General features: G+C 50.1%; 1 protein-coding gene and 1 pseudogene across 1 annotated transcript; one reads left to right on the forward strand and one right to left on the reverse strand.

Annotated features, from left to right (window-relative positions):
- Positions 1-17,704, forward strand: part of LOC136303661 (uncharacterized) — a 372,218-nt pseudogene that overhangs the window by 14,893 nt on the left and 339,621 nt on the right.
- Positions 241-13,393, reverse strand: LOC136303680 (spermatogenesis-associated protein 16-like). Its single transcript, XM_066207272.1, has 12 exons — positions 13,333-13,393; positions 11,288-11,537; positions 10,761-10,936; positions 8,760-8,905; positions 8,004-8,093; positions 7,252-7,336; positions 6,413-6,560; positions 5,897-6,037; positions 5,543-5,655; positions 3,390-3,554; positions 2,119-2,196; positions 241-447 (listed from the first exon to the last, which is right to left on the reverse strand). The coding sequence occupies exons 1-12, from the start codon at positions 13,369-13,371 to the stop codon at positions 241-243; spliced, it is 1,638 nt and encodes a 545-aa protein (XP_066063369.1). The 5' UTR covers positions 13,372-13,393.

A 17,704-nucleotide genomic window follows, 5' to 3' on the forward strand; every position in this document is an offset into this window, starting at 1 on the left:
TTTAAAATTACTACAAGTAAATACAAATGAATGCAATCTGAATTGAAATTTGCAAACTAAAGTTAATGCCACTAAATAATACGTAATACCACTTAAATTTAAAATACAAGTTATATTTATACAGTTAAATATAATTGACTACAATTTAAATTTACATTAATACAACTTCAAGTTAATACAATGTAAAATGAGATTAACATCTACCAGATTGCTATCAACAGCTACAAAATGCCTACAAAGTCAACTTTTTGCAAAAACTATGCGTCTTTTTTTGGGCCCTGTGGCCAAGATTTCTGGGTTGGGAATGAACATGTTTGTATTTTTCAGCCTCAAATATTTCTGTCCCTTTGGAGTCCAGTCGATGTTTTCCCTTCCGGGTATTTGCACGTGTGGGGTGCTTAAGAAATACTCTTCTCCCTCCCTCAGGTACTCTTCGATTAGTGCCACCTGCAATCCCAAAGAAGTGGTGTCACAAGCAAGTCCATTTGCTTCCATAAAAACTTTAAAAGCCGCTGCAGTTTGTTTGTTTCAAAACTGATAGCACTTAGAAACCAAAATACACAGAGGCTCCTCTTGGACAACTGGTGGCAGCAGTGATACCCGAGTTTGTCGTTATTTTTGTTTTCTCCATTTCTGTTTGGATTCAATTCCTTCATTGCTGTGGAACAGACTCCCTTCACACAGAGCTCTGCTCTACAGACCCTGCATCGTGGGAGGATCTAAAGAATCAATCTGCCCCTTGCATTTAAAGCTGAAATAATTAAAAATAAAAATAAAAAAACTCCTGCTCTGCCATGCTGACAGGCATTCAGTGAAGTGTGGCTTCTTCAGGCACAGCACAAAGCAAATCAGTCTGAGTGTGGCTTCCTCTTGTACAGATCCACGTCCTGAGCTGTCCCCAAAGTGTCCTCAGCCCTGGCCTGGCCTGGAGCTGTGCCAGATGCTCTGGCCGTGCTTTGGGTCAGCCAGGGGGTGTGTTTTTGACAGAGGCAAGCAGGAAAGTTTCTGCACCGTTCCATCTGCTGCCCTGGGGCACCCAGGGCTCAAAGAGTCTGGGAGAGAAGCTCTGCCTCCTCCTCCTCCTCCTCCTTTTGGTGCCCATGGAGCTGCCCAGGGGGACCTGTTCAGGGGATGGGCTGCACATTGCACCGTGCACGAGGCCACGGGAAAGGGTTTTCTGCTGTGCTGCTGAAGCTCGAGGGGCACCTGTGCCTGGGCTTTGGCTCCTTTGCTGCCAAAAGATCCACTGCCACAGGAGCACGGGGAGCTTGGGGCTCTCCAAAGAGCCTCGTGGGGCGGCTCTGCTGTGATGTGCTCGGCACAGAAACGTGCAGAGGAGCAGAGAGAGCGTTTCTGATGCCAGCCTTGTCTTGAAGACGTTGAAAGAAAAGCCTTGGAAGTCCTCAGCTGGCATATGGGGAGTCTGGGGAAGACTGATCCCATAGTGCTTGGCCCTATTAACCACAACCACCGAGCCCGCAGGACCCTTCAGCCAGAGACCAAATTAAAGTGTCTGCACGACTTTCCTCCTCTGTTAAACGTGCCTGTTCTGTTTTGGGGGCAGTGCTGGTCTCTGCGTGAGCACCAAGGGCAGAAAGAGGAAGGAAAATGGGTCCCAGGTGGTGGGTGGGGTGTGGAGTGAGGGCAAAGGGGACCCCAGAACAGCAGCAGGATTTACGGCAGCTCCTTTAGGGCCATCCAGCAGCGTCTGCGCTGCTGGGGATGCCACCAGCAAGCAGCAGAGGAATGATGTCCCTACCCGGAACTGCTGTTTGGCACGGTCTGCCTGTGCTTTTCATATTTATAGAACAGGAGTGGGCTCCAGCCCCCCGAATTAGAACTGATCTGGCACATCAGGTGCTGACATGACTGCGCTGCTGCTGGTGCCGCGGCAGCGATGGTGTTTGCACGGCAGGGATGCAGCCGGACCCTCGCTGGCTCCCAGGCGAATCAGACACGTCTCCCTGCGGCTGCTGCCTGAGCCCAGGCACGGGTCAGGATTCACCTGCTCTGGTTTCACCTGCTCTGGTTTCACCCTGGCACCTCCTGTCTTTTCTGCCGTTTGAACAGACCAGGCTCAGGGACATTTCCTGCCCTTTGCTGCAGGCTGTTTGTTACCTTCTGTATTTTAGCCCACGCACGCTCTCCAGGTCCTCCTGCCAGGATGTCCATGGCGTCTGCCATCAGTGACTGCAGCTGTGGCACCGGGACACAAACAATCAGTGTGGAATTCACAGAGAAATCATTTCTCTGAACGCACAAAATAAACCCGAATTCAAATCCTTGAATGATGATTTTGCGACTCATTTTTCACACACTGAGCACGGCCAACTCATCTTTGTTTCAGCCCTTGCACTGCATTCTTGTAGATCTGAAATACCTTTATTGCCTCTACTCTTAATTCAGAGACAGAGAGACACGGGTTGGATCCAGGGTGTCCTGCCCTTTAACATCAGTGTTTAGGAACAAACTGGGGAAAACTGGTACTTGAGACCTGTGCTGTTGGTGCTCTCTAAAAAAATTATCTTCCAAAACATTGGGTTAAGTTAAAGGGAATCCAAGCGAAAAGTTTTTGGAGTCTCTTCACAAGCATTTTACTTGTGACAAGGAATTAAGATCTACTAGCACCGTGTCTGTAGGAACCAGCATCCCTGGGTGTGCTCAAGGCAGAAGGCTTGAGGCATCCCTTCAGGGGAGGTGAGGAGACACCACCTGGCCACTGATCCACAGCAAGGAGATGCTTCCCCCTCCTCTTTTTTCCCAACCCCCTTGGAAACCATCCCTTTTGGCCTCGTTGGCTGCAGCACTCATCCCACTGCTGGCTCTTGCTGGAGCTGGGTTGGGTCTGCCAAGGGCCCACTCCGTGTTTCTCAACAGCCTGACGGATTCTTCACCTCTGCAGCAAGTCTGACAAATTACCAGGAGCTGGCAGACAGGTTTGTTCCCAGACAGGGAGCATGTCTGTTAGATGCACCCAGCACAGAAAATCAGTTTTCCCTCCTTTCCCCCCCCCTCCTTCTCAGCTGTACCCCAGTTCAGGCTGTTTTGCTGCAGGTGCCTTCTGAGGTGTCAGAGGTGTCAAGGCAGCATGAGCTGAGTCATTGCTATCATGTTTCCAGACCAATTTGGAGAAGTTTTGGGGGCAGAGAAGGGATTTTCAATAGACAGTGACAGGTGAGTCCTGGTGGTTCTGTCAGTCACCCTTGCAGGTGATCAGCTCCTCCTCTGTCAAAGCACTGCAGGAGGATTTGAGAACCCTTTCAGGTCCCCACATTGGAAAAAGGACTTCCAGAGCACATGGCAACAGCACAGAACTCTGCCCTGGCCCTTCCTGCTCTCCCTCTCTCAGCCTGCAGAGGCCAAAACAAGTGTTGGAAATCAAAACCTACCAGCTGGCCATCCTCCTGAGAGACTCTCTGCAGGTAGGGAACAGTGGCCAGCTCAGCCATGGCCTGGGTCATCACCTGGGCGTGTTCCTCCCCTCTCTGCAGGTGGCTGAGCAGGCTGGCATGGTGGAACTTCTCGATGGCCCGTGTACAGGGGCCACGCTCATCCTGGGTGCCCAGAAAAAAGAGAAGGTGAGAGGAGAGGCACAGGGAGCACCCTGATCCTCGGTGTCCTGTGCCTCCAGGCTTCTCATCTGTGTTGGCTGGTCCTGCTGTCAGCAGTGAGCCAGCCAGCACCTTTCAGACCATGCTGCTGGGACAGCCTTCAGAGAGGCACCAAAAAGACTTTCTTGCCACGAGCTCTCTAGGAAGACTAGGAAAATAAAGATGTCATCGTGATAGATGGGAAGGGGAGACAGCAGATAACAAACACCAACACAATTTTCTCCTTTGGAACGGGTTTTTCCATCACCCCCTTCACTGAATGTCACCTGACTTTCCTGGATGGCTTTTCCAGTCTCGGGAAAGCATGCAGGCTGTCAGCTCATGGTTTGGGTGCAGACCAATCCATGGTTTCAAAGACAGACCCTGGAGGAACTGAAACCTGCAGAGGTGGTCTCTGGCCTCCAGGCAGCAGGACCATGGCCGGTTTGGAGCATGTTCCAGCTTTCCTTTCCTATCTCAGCCACAACAGAGTGTGTATAAATGATGTTCTGAACTCCAGGCTGTGTGGCTGCAAAACCGGGGGGGCAGAATTGACTTCTCTTAAGTGGTGCCATGGTTGAATGAGCTTGGGTTCAGCACTGAGTGGGTTTGGTCAAAACCAGCCTGAGCAGAACAAATTAGATCGCATGTTTGCATCCACAAATGAGGAAGAGGGCAGCAGAAAGAAGTGTTTGTTCTGTTAAACCCCAAATATATTATTTTTTCCTATCCAAGTAAGTGGTAGTGCTTGAGTCTGTAGCTGAAGTTTGGCCATTTTTAATTTAGCTGATGTGTGATGGAAATAATGTGGAATCATGTTTGTGGCTTGAAGACAATTGTGGAGTACTTTAAAGGAAACAAAAGTGGCCCAAAAATCTCTGTCAGGGCCATAAAGAGATGTCAGTCCCCATCAGCAGAGCAGCTCTGGCTCTGTGCCCATCTCTGTTGCCAGGTTGGACTGGCACTGCCATCTGCTCATGGGTCAGAGGTTTGGTCTTGCTGGGATCACTGAACGCTCTGAAAGCTGAAGGGAACGGGAATGTGTTTCCTCTGACTATGGACATGGACCTGGCAGCTGTTTGTTCCAACTCAGTGACTCTCTCTTCTCCCCTGGGGCTTTCCTCCTCTCCGTGGCAGCTCCCACACTGATCCCTGAGGCTGGTTATGAACCCCTGGTTCAGCCCAGTTCCCTGTCCTGGCTGCTGTGGACGTGGCACCAGGGCAGCCCCTGCCCGGACCCCGGGGCTGCTGTGCCAACCTCCTTGGGGAAAAGGTCAGTTGGCTGCTGCCTTCTGTGCTGCTGGGGTCTCACCTGGCTTTTCTGCGAGGGCACTTGTGCTGCAGCAAGAACATTTAAATGTCAGAGGGGAGGTGTAAAGCTAGTGGAAAATACTGCTCTGCGGGAGCAGTGTAAATTCCTACAGTGGGGACTGGCTTGGGCAGCCCTAAGGCAGCACTCTGCTCTCATCTCTGACAGGATGCGTTCCTTTTCCCTGTGCCCTGGGAAGCAGACCTCTCTGCTTATCTCTGCTCGAACTGTGTGGTCCCGTTCCTCCAAATCCATTTACAGAAGAGGGGAGTCGTGGGGAATGCAAAACCTGCCTGATTTCAAAGTTTTTTCTCTTCCTGTTACTCTTTTGAGACTGCAGTAGTGGCAATAGAGGAATCTCATCTCCAAAAGCAAAGAGAGAATTGGGAGGGGTCAAAAATTTAAAAATTGCAGTTTTTCTGGGGCTTTCAGAAAGAGCAGGATTTTCTTGTGTTTCCAGTGTCCAACCCACACTCTGTTTGTAGGTGCAGCTTCTTGAAGTGCATCCAAGGGAATGCCCCCAGCAGGAACAGATCCTCTCCAGGGAGCATTTCCAGACCCTGGAGGAGCATGAGCAGCAGGAATTCCTCCCCAAAAGCACATGTCCCTCCCACACACCACATAACCGGAATGGGATATTCACCTTTATCTTGGTGCTTCCGATAAAAGCCAAGGCTGCCATGATCCTTTCCTCAGTGCTCTGCCAAAAGGTGTCGGCTTCTTCCTCCGTGCTGGGACTGAAAGTTATTTTCTGGCCTAGGAAATGAAATCACAGAGCCACAGAGGCTTCGTTCATTCATCTCCATTTTCTTTAGGGGATCTGGCAGAATGTTGGATGAACTGCAGGAGGAGCGAAGAGGATGGGAAGAGCTGCCTGGGCTGTCAGGGCTGCTGCCACTGATGGAAATGGGTCCTGAGACACCCCTCACGACCTGATCTAGTAAGGACTGTGGGGGTCCCCCCTGAGCCAGGCCAGTTCTTCAGCAAGTTGGCACACCTGGAAAGACTGGCAGTTTTCGAGTTACAAACTTTTCCACGGTTTTACCAATCTCTCTGTTTCTGAAGCCAAGAGTCAGTAAGTACTGCTGGCCAGGGTGAGATTCAGCCTTCTCTGGCAACAGGTGAATTCCATAAGGATCTGCGTAGGGAAAGGAAAATAATTTCCACTGTCATATTTCTTTACAGCTGTAAGAGAAGTTACTTTTATGCAGGAAAGAAAAGGGAAGTCTAAGAAGGAGTGAAATGGTCTCCAGAAACCTTGCCAAAACACAGATGACAAAACCAACACATCCAGCTCTCACTGGGCTTTGAATCTTTGGGCTCTGCACCTGTCTGCATCAACAGTTTAAATTTTGCTGATGCTTGAGATAAATATATTCAGCCCAATTCCCCAGAGCAGCAGAAGTGTTTGAAGGCCAAGCAGCTCAAACTCTCCAACTGTCTCCAACCCTTTTGAATTCGGCTGCACAAACAGAATCCACAGTGCTTAAGGGCAGCTGAAACCTGCTGTTACCTGTAAATATGTGCTGCACATAATCAGGGTACTTCTCAGCAAAGGTTTTGTTGGCCTCCTTTATCTTGTCAGCCTTGTCCTCTTTCTCAAAAGGTGTGTACAGAGCAGAAAAAGAGTCTTCTCCACTGAGGGCTTCTTGAATCATAGCCTAAAAACGAGCAAAGAAATGATACGTTTCCCCTTGGGTAAAGGCTGGTGAAAAAAAACCCAAACAAAACAACCAGGTGGTTTGGGTGGAGACTCCATGAGCCTCCATCTTCAAGCAGGAGACAGGGACAAGACAAACTGTCGTTCAGATGGAGAGAAAAAATGATTCTGTGCTCTCTGAAAGCCTCATCATGAAGCCTTACGAAAAAAGGACACAGTCTCGAGGGAAATACAGGTTGGGTATTAGGAAAAAAGCTTTACATGGAAAGAATAATAAAGGACTGGAGTCACCATCCCTGGGTGTGTTTAAAAAAAGACCGGACGTGGCACTCAGTGCAGTAGCCTAGCTGAGGTGTTGGGGCATGGGTTGGACTCGGTGATCTTGAAGGTCTCTTCCAACCCAGTCATTCTGTGATTCTGTGAATTCTGTGAAATGCCTCCAGCAGCCGTATCCAGCATTGTTGTGTCAGGGGAGGTTTAGCTTGGATATTAGCAACAAGTTCTTCCCCAGGAGGCTGTTTGGGCACCGGAACAGGCTCCCTGGGGAAGTGGTCACAGCACCAAGCCTGACAGAGCTCCAGGAGCAGCTGGACAACACTCCCAGGGACAGGGTGTGACTCTTGGGAACCAGGAGCTGGTCTGGGCGATCCTTGCGGGTCCCTCCCAGCTTGGCCCAGGCTGTCAGGTGTTACCTGCCAGTACAGCTGCAGGAGGTCACTGATCTGCAGCCCCGCGCCGTCGGCCAGGACGTACAGACACTGCGCCACCATGGCGCTCCTGGGGACAAAGCAGAGAGTGGAGGAGACAGCCACAGGAGGGGACAGCCACAGGAGGGGACAGCCAGAGGGGACAGCCACAGGAGGGGACAGCCACAGGAGGGGACAGCCACAGGAGGGGACAGCCACAGGAGGGGACAGCCAGAGGGGACAGCCACAGGAGGGGACAGCCACAGGAGGGGACAGCCAGAGGGGACAGCCACAGGAGGGGACAGCCACAGGAGGGGACAGCCAGAGGGGACAGCCACAGGAGGGGACAGCCACAGGAGGGGACAGCCAGAGGGGACAGCCACAGGAGGGGACAGCCAGAGGGGACAGCCACAGGAGGGGCTCTGTGGCCAGGCTGAAAGGAGGTCCTGCTCAAAGAGTGTCAGCTGAGCTGAACACCAAAGCTCACACAGAACTCCCAGTCCTTGCCCAACTTTTAGACAAACATCAGCAAACGCATTTTTAAGCTCACCAAATTCTGCCAGAAAACAGTTGGGATTATTCACATTAATGTGAACTGGGGGGGCTGGAGCTCTGCTCTGCTGCCCCTGAGATCACACACGCAAAGCCAGGGCGAGGCTCCCAGAGATTTGGGAAAAGCCTGGCTCCTAGAGGATGTGTCACTGCTGCAAGGAAGGGGATGCAGAGGAGCCCTGTGGAAGCCCGAGCAGCAGAAGTACCTGGCGGCCTCTGAGTATCTGTGCAGGCAGCGAAAGCAAGCGGCTTGGCGCAGGTGATTGCAGAAGTGAGAGGGGTTCTGAATGATGCTCCTTGGGGAGAGAACAGGGATGGACAGGGTGAGACTGGGGTTTCTCAAAAGCTCCTGAGAATCAAGCGGTGCCTGAGGCAGACACTGTGTGCCTCAGCTCAGTGCTGCATCTCAAGCGTCAGGGGAACTCCCTCTCTCTTCCTCTCTCTCCAGCTGTGCTCAATGAAGAAAACATTACTAAAAAATGTCACTTAAAGGTTCATTTCACTGTGGTTTTATCCTAAATGCAATTTCACTAGAGGTTTGCGTATTGCTCCAGAAAAAAATGTTCCAGGGGTAATAGTCTCTCTTGCCTTTGGCATGTAAGTAACATAAACAAAACTGCTACAGCACCAGCTCTTGTTAACCCCCAGCTCCCCTGACAGGAGCAGCCGGTGTCTGGCCCATCTCCCCGGCAGCACTGTGCATCTGGAATGCATCAGAAGGTCAACCTGAGGTATTCTGAAATACTCTCTGTCCAAGGCAGAGGTGCAACGTGGGCAAAACTTGACCCTTCAACAGAGATGATCAGTCCGATCCGAACACCAGTGCCACGTGTAAGGTGTGTTTGCTTGATTCCTCTTTTCTCACTATCACACTGGTTCTTCCTGCACAGCATTTATTCCTAGCCTTAGCTTCAGTTTGGATTTCAGTCTCAGCAGTGGATCTAATCTGTATCTCCTCTCACCTGTGTGCATGATGCAGAGCAAGGTCAGGCTGCCCCAGTTTTAAGTAGCAGATGACGAGCACTGACTCGATCCAACTGGAAAGCCTGGAAATATCATCTGGAGAGGACTTCAAGGGATCCTCTGGAGCGAAGCCTTTGCTGCAAAGCTGCACATGAAACAAAACCGTGATTTCCAAATATTAAAATACACCATTTGCTGGGTGGAAATGCTTTTTGTCACTGATCAGTGGAGAAAACTGACGTCTAATAGACTCTGCCTTTAACTAAAGTCAGCCTTACAAAAATCAGCACAGAGGACAGGAGCATCTTTCAGGGATGTTCTGGGTTTTTTGTTTCTGAGGAGAGCTGGATTTAGAGACTGCTGAGGTGTTGGAGTCCTAGAAACTTAGAATTTGGGGTTTTAGTGTATGGTAATACATGTGAGTCAAGATGGAGGATTTTGGCTGTTGTCTTTGTCCTTCTTCACCTTCTTCTTCCTTCTTCTTCATGGGTTTAGGTGGTTTTCTATAATTGGGTGAAAAAGGTCTACATTGCAGGCCTTGAGTGGTCATTATTGGATCAAAACCATAAATAATATAGTGTCACCTTGGTACTGGGTAATTATCATTTAAAAGGCCTCGGAAGGAGTTAGAAGCACTCCATTGTACCTCATTTTCCTGGCGTGCTAGTTGTGCCTCACAGTGTGTGAGCCTGTAAATACTGTAAATTGATAAGATATAATGAACAGTCCAAGTCCACACTCAGTCCTTCGTTTCCCATGTATTCATCCTGACCTTGGCAAGAGAAAAAAGAAGCCTAAACCCTTACACTGAGGAGCACCAGCCCTACAATTCTGTGACGTCCCAATCCCTCTGTCTGCAATCCCAGGGATTAATTCCTTCATCCATTTTCCTGGTATGTTCATTCGCCAGCTTTTCCTCATAGGAGGAGACAAAGTCCTCCTCTCTTCTTAAGTGACCCGTGGTGCTGCCTCTACCACAGCTCATATCAGAATACAGGGGGCAAAAAAGCACTTAAGGAAGATGACACTTTGTCATTTTACTCACTGACTGCTATAATATTTATTGATTAAGAAATTACTTCATTATTGCAGGGGAAAAAAATTAAGAATAGGATATTTTCTTGTGAACTGGGAATCTCTAATATTTGACAAATGTTTTCGAATCAAGTTTGGCAGAACAGTGCTAAAGAAACATGCAGTGCCCTGCTCAGAGTTTCAAGTGCCTGGCTGAAGGGATTGCAGTCAGAGTGGAGAGAAAACATTCGCTGAGGCAGAGTGAAAACTCCCCAGTTATTGAGAGGGCATTTGTTGCTAATAGAGCTAAGATTAAAAAGAGAAGCGTTTTTTTTTTCCCCTCACTCTATGGGACCTCAATTTCCTCCACACATTAATACAGTTAATAACTGGAGAAAAGTACGAAATCACCTGACATTCTTTAGTTCAGCCCAACACTTCCCCCCTTCTGTGGCTTATTTATAACCCCAGTTTTCAGTTTTCAGGATTTCTCCCCAACCCCAGGCACTCCAGGCTGCTGCTCCTGGTTCCCTTTGCTATTCCTGCCCCAGGGAGAGCGGGGACAGCCCTGGCTTTGCCTTGCAGGTCACACCCGTGTCCCAGCCGTGGCTTTGCCGTGGGGTCACAGCCCTTTAGCCCCGTACTGGGGAAGCTGACAGTGGTCAGAAAATAGATTTTAGGCTCCAGGCAGTGCCTCGAAGCCTGTGGGAGAGCCAAGGACAAAACTCTCTCAGTCTGGCCTGGGAAATCGTGAGGAGGAACCCGAAACAATCCCTGTAGATATCCTCCTCCTGACACCTGGTGTTTTCCCAACTTATTCACTGGTAGAGACGTTAGCAAAAAGGTGGTGCCCTAAAGGAGCGATCCTATTCATTGTACCCAAACACTGTATAAAAAGAACCTGTCCTTCAATCAACTTTGCTATAGTGCCCTCTGAAGAAGTCGGAGTTCTACACGAGCCGTCCTGAATCGCACCGATACCGTACCTCCAGCGCCGCGGAGAACTTGGCGGCGGCTGCTGCGAACTCCCCTTGCCGGCACCGGGCGCTGCCTTCCCGCAGGGCCGCCTGGAGCCCCGCGCCAGCGCCGAGCCCGCGGCTGTCCTCCCGGGCTTGGCCAGGAGCCCGAGCTGCTGCCGCTGGCACCGCTGCTGGCACCGCTGCTGCTGGCACCGCCGCTGGCACCGCTGCTGGCACCACTGCTGGCACCGCTCCTGGCACCGCTGCTGGCACCGCTGCTGCTGGCACCGCCGCTGCTGGCACCGCTGCTGCTGGCACCGCCGCTGGCACCGCTGTTGGCACCGCCGCTGCTGGCACCGCTGCTGGCACCGCCGCTGGCACCGCTGCTGCTGGCACCGCCGCTGGCACCGCTGCTGGCACCGCTGCTGGCACTGCTGCTGCTGTCACCGCCTCTGGCACCGCTCCTGGCCCTGCTGCTGCTGGCACCGCCGCTGGCACTGCTGCTGTTGGCACCGCTGCTGGCACCGCCGCTGGCACCGCTACCGGCACTGCCGGCGCCGCCGGCTCACAGGAGCCGAACTCCGTGTCCGCCTCGTCAGCGCAGATCAGCTCCGCTTCTATTTCCCGGAGCCTGGCGGGAGGGATGTGAAGCGGCGCGCCCGGGAATGTCCCTGTGCCGCTCTCTGCCCGTGTTTCTGCTCTCGTCCCGGACGCTTTCCCATGGCTTCTTGCTTTTCGTTTGCGTCTCGCTCTGTCTGCGCCGCTCCGGGGTCGTTCTTTGTGTTCTTTTGCCTCCTGCCACGCCTGCAGGAGAGGGAGCGGGTGGTGAGGGGAGAATCGTGGGGTTTAAATTCATAGCAGAGAATCCCGGAATGGTTTGGGTTGGAAGGGACGTCAAGGATCATCTCATTCCATCTCCCTTCTGCTATCCCAGGCTGCTCCGAGCCCCGTCCAACACGGCCTGGGGCACTTGCAGGGCTCGGGGGCAGCCACAGCTTCTCCGGCCTCAGCACCCCCACAGCCCAGAGTTTCTCCCTAATATCCAATCTACATCTATTTCAGCTTAAAGCCGCTCCCCCTTGTCCCTGTCACAGCTTGCCTGCCTTTGTGAAATGTCCCAGGAGAGCTTCCTTTTGTTTCCAGAAGTGATTTCTGAAAATGCTTTACCATGGATTTTAGCACCAAACAAGATGACATGAAGGGGCAATGTGTTAAACGAAGAAAAGAAAAAAGAATGAAATGAAATGCAAGTGTCTGGGGGGGGGGGGGGGGGAAGTCTTCTCATAGTCTGGAATGGAGATCTAATGTTCCTTCTCTGCTTTATCCTGCTAAGAGGACGGCAGAGGTATTCCGTCCTATTCCAAAGTACCATCTGAAATGCCTCTTCTGCTCCCAACAAGAATGCGTGTTCATTCATGGAGCACCGATTTCAAAATCTGCTGAAACATATGAAATCTATTTCTACTCTGAGCACATTGCTTGTGCTGTGACTGTAAGAAATAAAATCCAAGTTTCTAAACTCAGTTAAAGAATTCTACTGTAAAGTGCCTTCTCTCAGTTAAAATACTGGTTCCCTTGTTATCTCGTACCTATTGAAGGGTCTCTTTTGTTAAATACCGTTTACCCCATACCAGCCTTTTTCCCGGTTAAAGGCTACTTATCGCATTATCTAGTACCTATTGAAAGGTCTGCTTTGTTAAATACTGTTTACCCCATACCCATTGTTATTGTAATGCTTTCCCTGTTCAATGCTATTTACCTCAAAGTCTCTTCCCTTAGAACTGTATTCTTCCCCGCCGAGTACCCATCCCTGCCCTGCCGCTTCCCCTGCCGCTTCTCTCCCCCGCCCTGGCCCTGCTGCCTCTGCCGCTTCCTGCCCTGCCGCTTCCTGCATGGCCACCAATGGCACCACCCGGCATGTAAATGAAGAAGACTCCCATGGACCTCAGCACCCAGAAGGAGAAGAAAAAAACCCCTAAAAACAATGAGCCAACATGAAACCAAGGGCCAAGGTTAAAACCGCTCTGGGTCGGCAGAACCATAGAGCACCTCAGCAATCAGAACTGGATTCCACCTCGTCACCATAACTTCAACAGCACTTGACCAGACCGGCATCTCTAGACCAGGAGGCCAACACCGTTCTGCCCCGAGTTTTGTCCAAAAACTTTCACAGGAACGGAAAACCCAGCTCTGCTCGGCGGCAAAGCTGAACGCCTCCTCCCCTGCGTCGTTCACAGCCCCAGGAGTCCCCCCCCACCTACAGCTGATCTTAATAAAAGAATTATAAAGGAGCTGGTCTCCTTGCCCGTCCTTATCGGTGACTACAGTGAAATTAAACAGCACCATCAGAGATCAGGTTCCTGTTCTCTTTGTTCGTGTTCCCCATCAAAAGTGTTGTTAAACCAACCAGACAGAGAAAAGAAGTCTCCTTTGGGGTAAAATGGGCGCCCAGAAATGAGGCACAGAGAAATGAAACCCACTCAGGGCTGGACAGGAGAGCCACGGCCGAGCAGCTTCCCCCTTGCAGGGTTCTTGCAGTTCCCTTCCCGAAGTCCCACCTCAAAAGGGTCCTGAGGCAGCTCGGCACAGCTGTACTCACCTCTGGGGCTCTTGAGGAAGGTTCCTGTTGAAGGAACATGTGGGAAAGGATCTGCTGGCTCAGACCAAGCTCCTGGGCCACCTGGAAGAACACAGGGATGAGCACACTCAGGTTTGCATGGCTGTCCCTGAGGACGTTGGTCCTAAATGGTCCCTAAATGTTTTCCCAGCCTACCCCAGCTCAGGAATTCCAGCTCGGGTCTTCCTCCCCTCCCTGGGAATCCTTTCAACCCCAGAGTTTGAAAATGGAACAAGCAACCTGCAGGAAAATATCTTACCTGATGTGAACACCAGGAGGGAAGTTGTTCAGAGCCCCATCCAGCCTGGCCTGGAACACTTCCAGGGCAACCTCTGTTTGCTCTGGGCAACCTGTGCCAGGGCTTCCCCACCCTCCTCACCATTCCTCCTCCAGGGAGGAATTTCTTCCCCAGGTCCAGTCGATCCCTGCCCTTTCTCAGTTGGAAGCCATTCCCCCTTGTGCTGTCCCTGCAGATCCTTGTCCAAAGTCCCTCCCCAAGTTCCTTTAGGGAACTCTCCCTGAGCTCCTTCAGGGGCTGGAAGGAGCTCTAAGATCTCTCCTGAGCCCTCTTCAGGCAGTGGTCTCAGCTCTCGCAGCCTTTCCCATGGCAGAAGTGCTCCAGCCCCCGGAGCACCCTCTGACCCTCCCTGCGGGCTCCTCTGGGCCACGAGCAATCATCTGGGAGGGGACTGGGAGAAACCCAGCGCGGCGTCTGGGCAGCGCTGAGGCTGGGCTGTAAACTGGGGTGCTGGGGATGCAGCGAAGAGCTGCTCCCTCGTTAGTGCCCGCACTGACGGAGGAGATGTGAGGCCTTGGCACGGCCAGGAGCCCCCGCTCCCTGCCAGGCTCGTCCCCACGGCCAGCACCAAAGCTGCTGCCGGCTCCAGAACAGCCCCGGGAATGCCCCGTTGTTCCCAACGGGAAGCGGCTGTTCCCCGTGGGACAGCCCAGGCCCACGAGGCCCCTCGGGGCCCGGCACAGGGGGAGCTGCCCCTTCCCCACCCACCTGCCGGGGCTCCATGGCTGTTCTGGCAGCTGCCGGGTTGCAGTTACACACCCGGGGCGGTTGGAGAGCCCTGCCCCGGCCCAACTGCCCCGGCCCAACTGCCCCAGAGCCCGCCCAGGCCCGGCCAGCCCGACACTGTTAGGAAAATTAATCCACAAACGCCAGAGGTTTATGTCCAAAAAGGAGACTAAGGAGTCCTTTTACTGTATTCAGATTAAGGGAGAGGCCATGGGGCCCCCTGGGCTCCCTCAAATTTTGGAGGACGCAGCCTCCTGTTTTATCCTCATTTCCCGGCCGCATTTCCCTCTCTCTTTCTCCATTGGCTGAGGTACTTGAGAGTTACAGACTTCCCGGAGTGCCTAATACCTAAAATTCCGCTTTAATGTATAACCCCCCTTTTAATTTTTAATTCTTACGGAATTTATGGGTTTCCCCCATTGTTTCTTTCCTCTTTCAATATCCAGTTTCATTTATCAGCAAACCTACAGTTTGTTTGTAAAGGCAAATATCTTCTTTTCCATTCATCAATCAGTGGAATCCTCCCCATTGTTTCTTTCATCTCTCAGTGCTGGTTTTATCTACCAGAAGATCCTCCACTGCTAGTTTGTAAAGACAAGTCTGTCATTCCTCTTGTTATAAATGCATATTAGAAAGTGGGCTTTTCACAAATATTAAAATGACCATTATCTGTATAATTATACTGTATTGTGTTTTATTAATAGAGTTTAGAAAGGTGATGAATGTATTTTCTGATTGTGACATAGGGTGAATAGTAAAAAGACTGGGTTTTTTTTCTCTTTGTAATATCTGAACTGACCAAACCAGAAGATGCAGAGAGAGAAGATCCTTCTACATTGCTGAAATTGATAAGACCGAGACAGTGGTGAAACAAAGGCTACAAGAGAGAGTTCATTGATCTTCTGGTATCAGAAAAACTCCCAGGCACCAACAAGGACTTCTATCTAATAAAATGATAATTTAGTACAGTGGGGCAAGTTTTGAAGGAAGGGGGGCCAAAAACCAAAAGGACATCTGGACTCAAAAGAATGTTTGAAAAAAACCGCATATGTAAAAGGTTAATCCTTAAAAACAAGGATTTTGAAGGAGTGAGTGTCCTTTTCCGGGGAGGCACCCTCAGCCGAGATACCTTTGCTTTCCTGTCTCCTAAACTGTCTATTTTTTTTTTTAATTAAACTTATAAATTTTTCCAAGAGAGCGAAACTCATTTTTTCACACTCTCAACACAGACGGGGCGCACTGGGCAGTGCTCCTGCTCCTCAGCTGCTGCTCGGCAAGGCAGGGATGGCTCCGGGCTCAGCTGCACTGGGGGCACTCAGGAGCTTCGAAACCAACCCCTCCTTCCCCTGCTGGGGTTCCTGCTGTGAAATGTGACGTTGTGTTTCCCGTCACATTAAAAAAAAAAAAAAAAACCAAACCAAAATGTGACCCGTGTAGTTGTTTTGAAATATGTCGAATGAGGCCACGGGACAGTTATGAAAACGAGTTTTAATAAACAAACAGGAAAAAGAGCATGAAAAGAGGCTTTTTGGACAAATATTTTGCATGCTTATACGTGAATAATGTGAGTTTTAAAGTTCTCACAATATAAGTTTAAAGGGTTTTTTTAGGCCTTTAGCATGTAGGATAGAAGAATGCATAAGTATTATCAAAATTATTGTAAGCTTTGAGCTGCTTTGTAGTGAGAGGTTTTGAACTACAGCTTTAGGATATATAAAAGGAGTGGTAACCACTAAATAAAAGAAGGAAGTGAGCTTATCCTAAGCTAAAAAAACTGAGGATCCTGGAAAGGAAAACTGGACCCCATCATCACAGATGCATGATCCTGGGAGGGGAAGCCAAACATCACCATCACTGATGTATGATTCTGGAAAGAGAAAACGGACATCACCATCACTAATTTACAACCTTGGGGTAATAGAAATTCGATGTCACCAATAGGAACTGATCACAATGGGGTATGGAAATCGGACTTCACAAATAGAAACTAGGAGGAAACCACCAAAAAAACCGGCTGAGTAGTGCTTTATGAAGATGGGCAATAAATACCAGCAAAATTCAGCATTCGGGAACGCCCCACTGTACCCAGCACGCTGCTTTGCTCACATTTTATCATTTGAACTAATGAATTGATAAATTGATTGTTGCTCGATATATTGGCTGAGTGAATCTCTTGTTCATTACAATGCAGCCAGGCACTGGGCTGGGCTGGTGCTTCCAATGACCCCAAAGCCCATTTTCCTGTGGGAGCAGCAGCTGTCACTGTGCAATTGGTGGCTGGAAGGGACGTCACCCAGGTCCAAACACTTCTGTCATTGCGGGCCCGGGTTTCAGAGCCGCTGTGCACAATTCTGCCAAAGTTCATCGCAGGCTTTGGGGTCAATCACTTTGGGAACCAAACTCAGAATTGGTAACAGCTCTCATCTTGTCTCCGGCTGGTGTTGGCCAGAATTAGATTTAAGATTTTTTTTAGATTTTCGTGTGAAAGGGCATTCCAGTGTGTTCTGTCTGCAAATATTGCAGGCAAGTGGCTAATTTTATTTAAGCCTTACCTTCAAGCCTGGGAGTTATCTGACTTTAGTGAAAGTCATTTTTAAATGCACCTCAAAGCTTAAATAACTCAAAGCATCTTTCTTCCCAGGCAGAATATAATCAGTCTTTGGTGCAATCTTCCTTAAAGAAATGGAGGATGACCATGGAAAATATCTTGGAAAATATGGATTCGTTCGTTTGCTCCCATTCTGAATGGCCAGTGGGACAAACCCTGCTGTGATTTGGTGCAGAAACTCAAGTCAGATTTCTTTTGTACCTCTGAACTTGCAGGATGATTTGATTGTTTTTTCAGGAGCTTCATGACAGTAAATAAAAATGAGGTTTGTCTTTTTGGTATAGTGGGGGGGGGGTCTTTTTTATTTATTTATTTTTATTTTTCGAGACTCTTAAATCTTGCACTTTATTAATAGCGGCTACAGTAAAATTAAGATAAATCCTTCATTGCATTGCTCACATGTTAGAAAGAGAGGGTTCATTCCAATTCATTTTATTGCCTGAGCTCTTCTAGTCCAAGTGCTTGAAGCTTGTTTTCAAACGTTGTTGACTTTCTCAGCTTTTGTTAATACTTGTGATTTTATAGCGAAATGTTCTTGGGCGGGATTTTGCAGGATTCTGGAATCTGCTATTTAGTCTTGGGGTTTTTAATGCTGGGTCAGAACTGAACTCGGCATTTTGGGAGGGGACCTGTCAAACCCAGCGGGGCCGGGACCCGTGGGGCTGTGAGGGGTCCCTGGGCAGGACCTGCCCGAGGGGCACCGCCTGCAGGGGTCGTGGAGG

The sequence above is a fragment of the Chamaea fasciata genome, unplaced genomic scaffold, assembly GCF_029207755.1.
Source record: "Chamaea fasciata isolate MVZ Bird 193981 ecotype frontalis unplaced genomic scaffold, bChaFas1.0.hap1 SCAF_40, whole genome shotgun sequence".
Classification (NCBI taxonomy): domain Eukaryota; kingdom Metazoa; phylum Chordata; class Aves; order Passeriformes; family Sylviidae; genus Chamaea; species Chamaea fasciata.

Coding starts and splice junctions, on each gene's coding strand:
- LOC136303680 (XM_066207272.1), bottom strand. CDS start 13,371: ATGTTCCTTCAACAGGAACCTTCCTCAAGAGCCCCAGAG. Junction 11,538..13,332: donor CTTCCTCAAGAGCCCCAGAG/GTGAGTACAGCT, acceptor CCTCTCCTGCAG/GCGTGGCAGGAGGCAAAAGA. Junction 8,094..8,759: donor GCTCTGCATCATGCACACAG/GTGAGAGGAGAT, acceptor TCTCTCCCCAAG/GAGCATCATTCAGAACCCCT.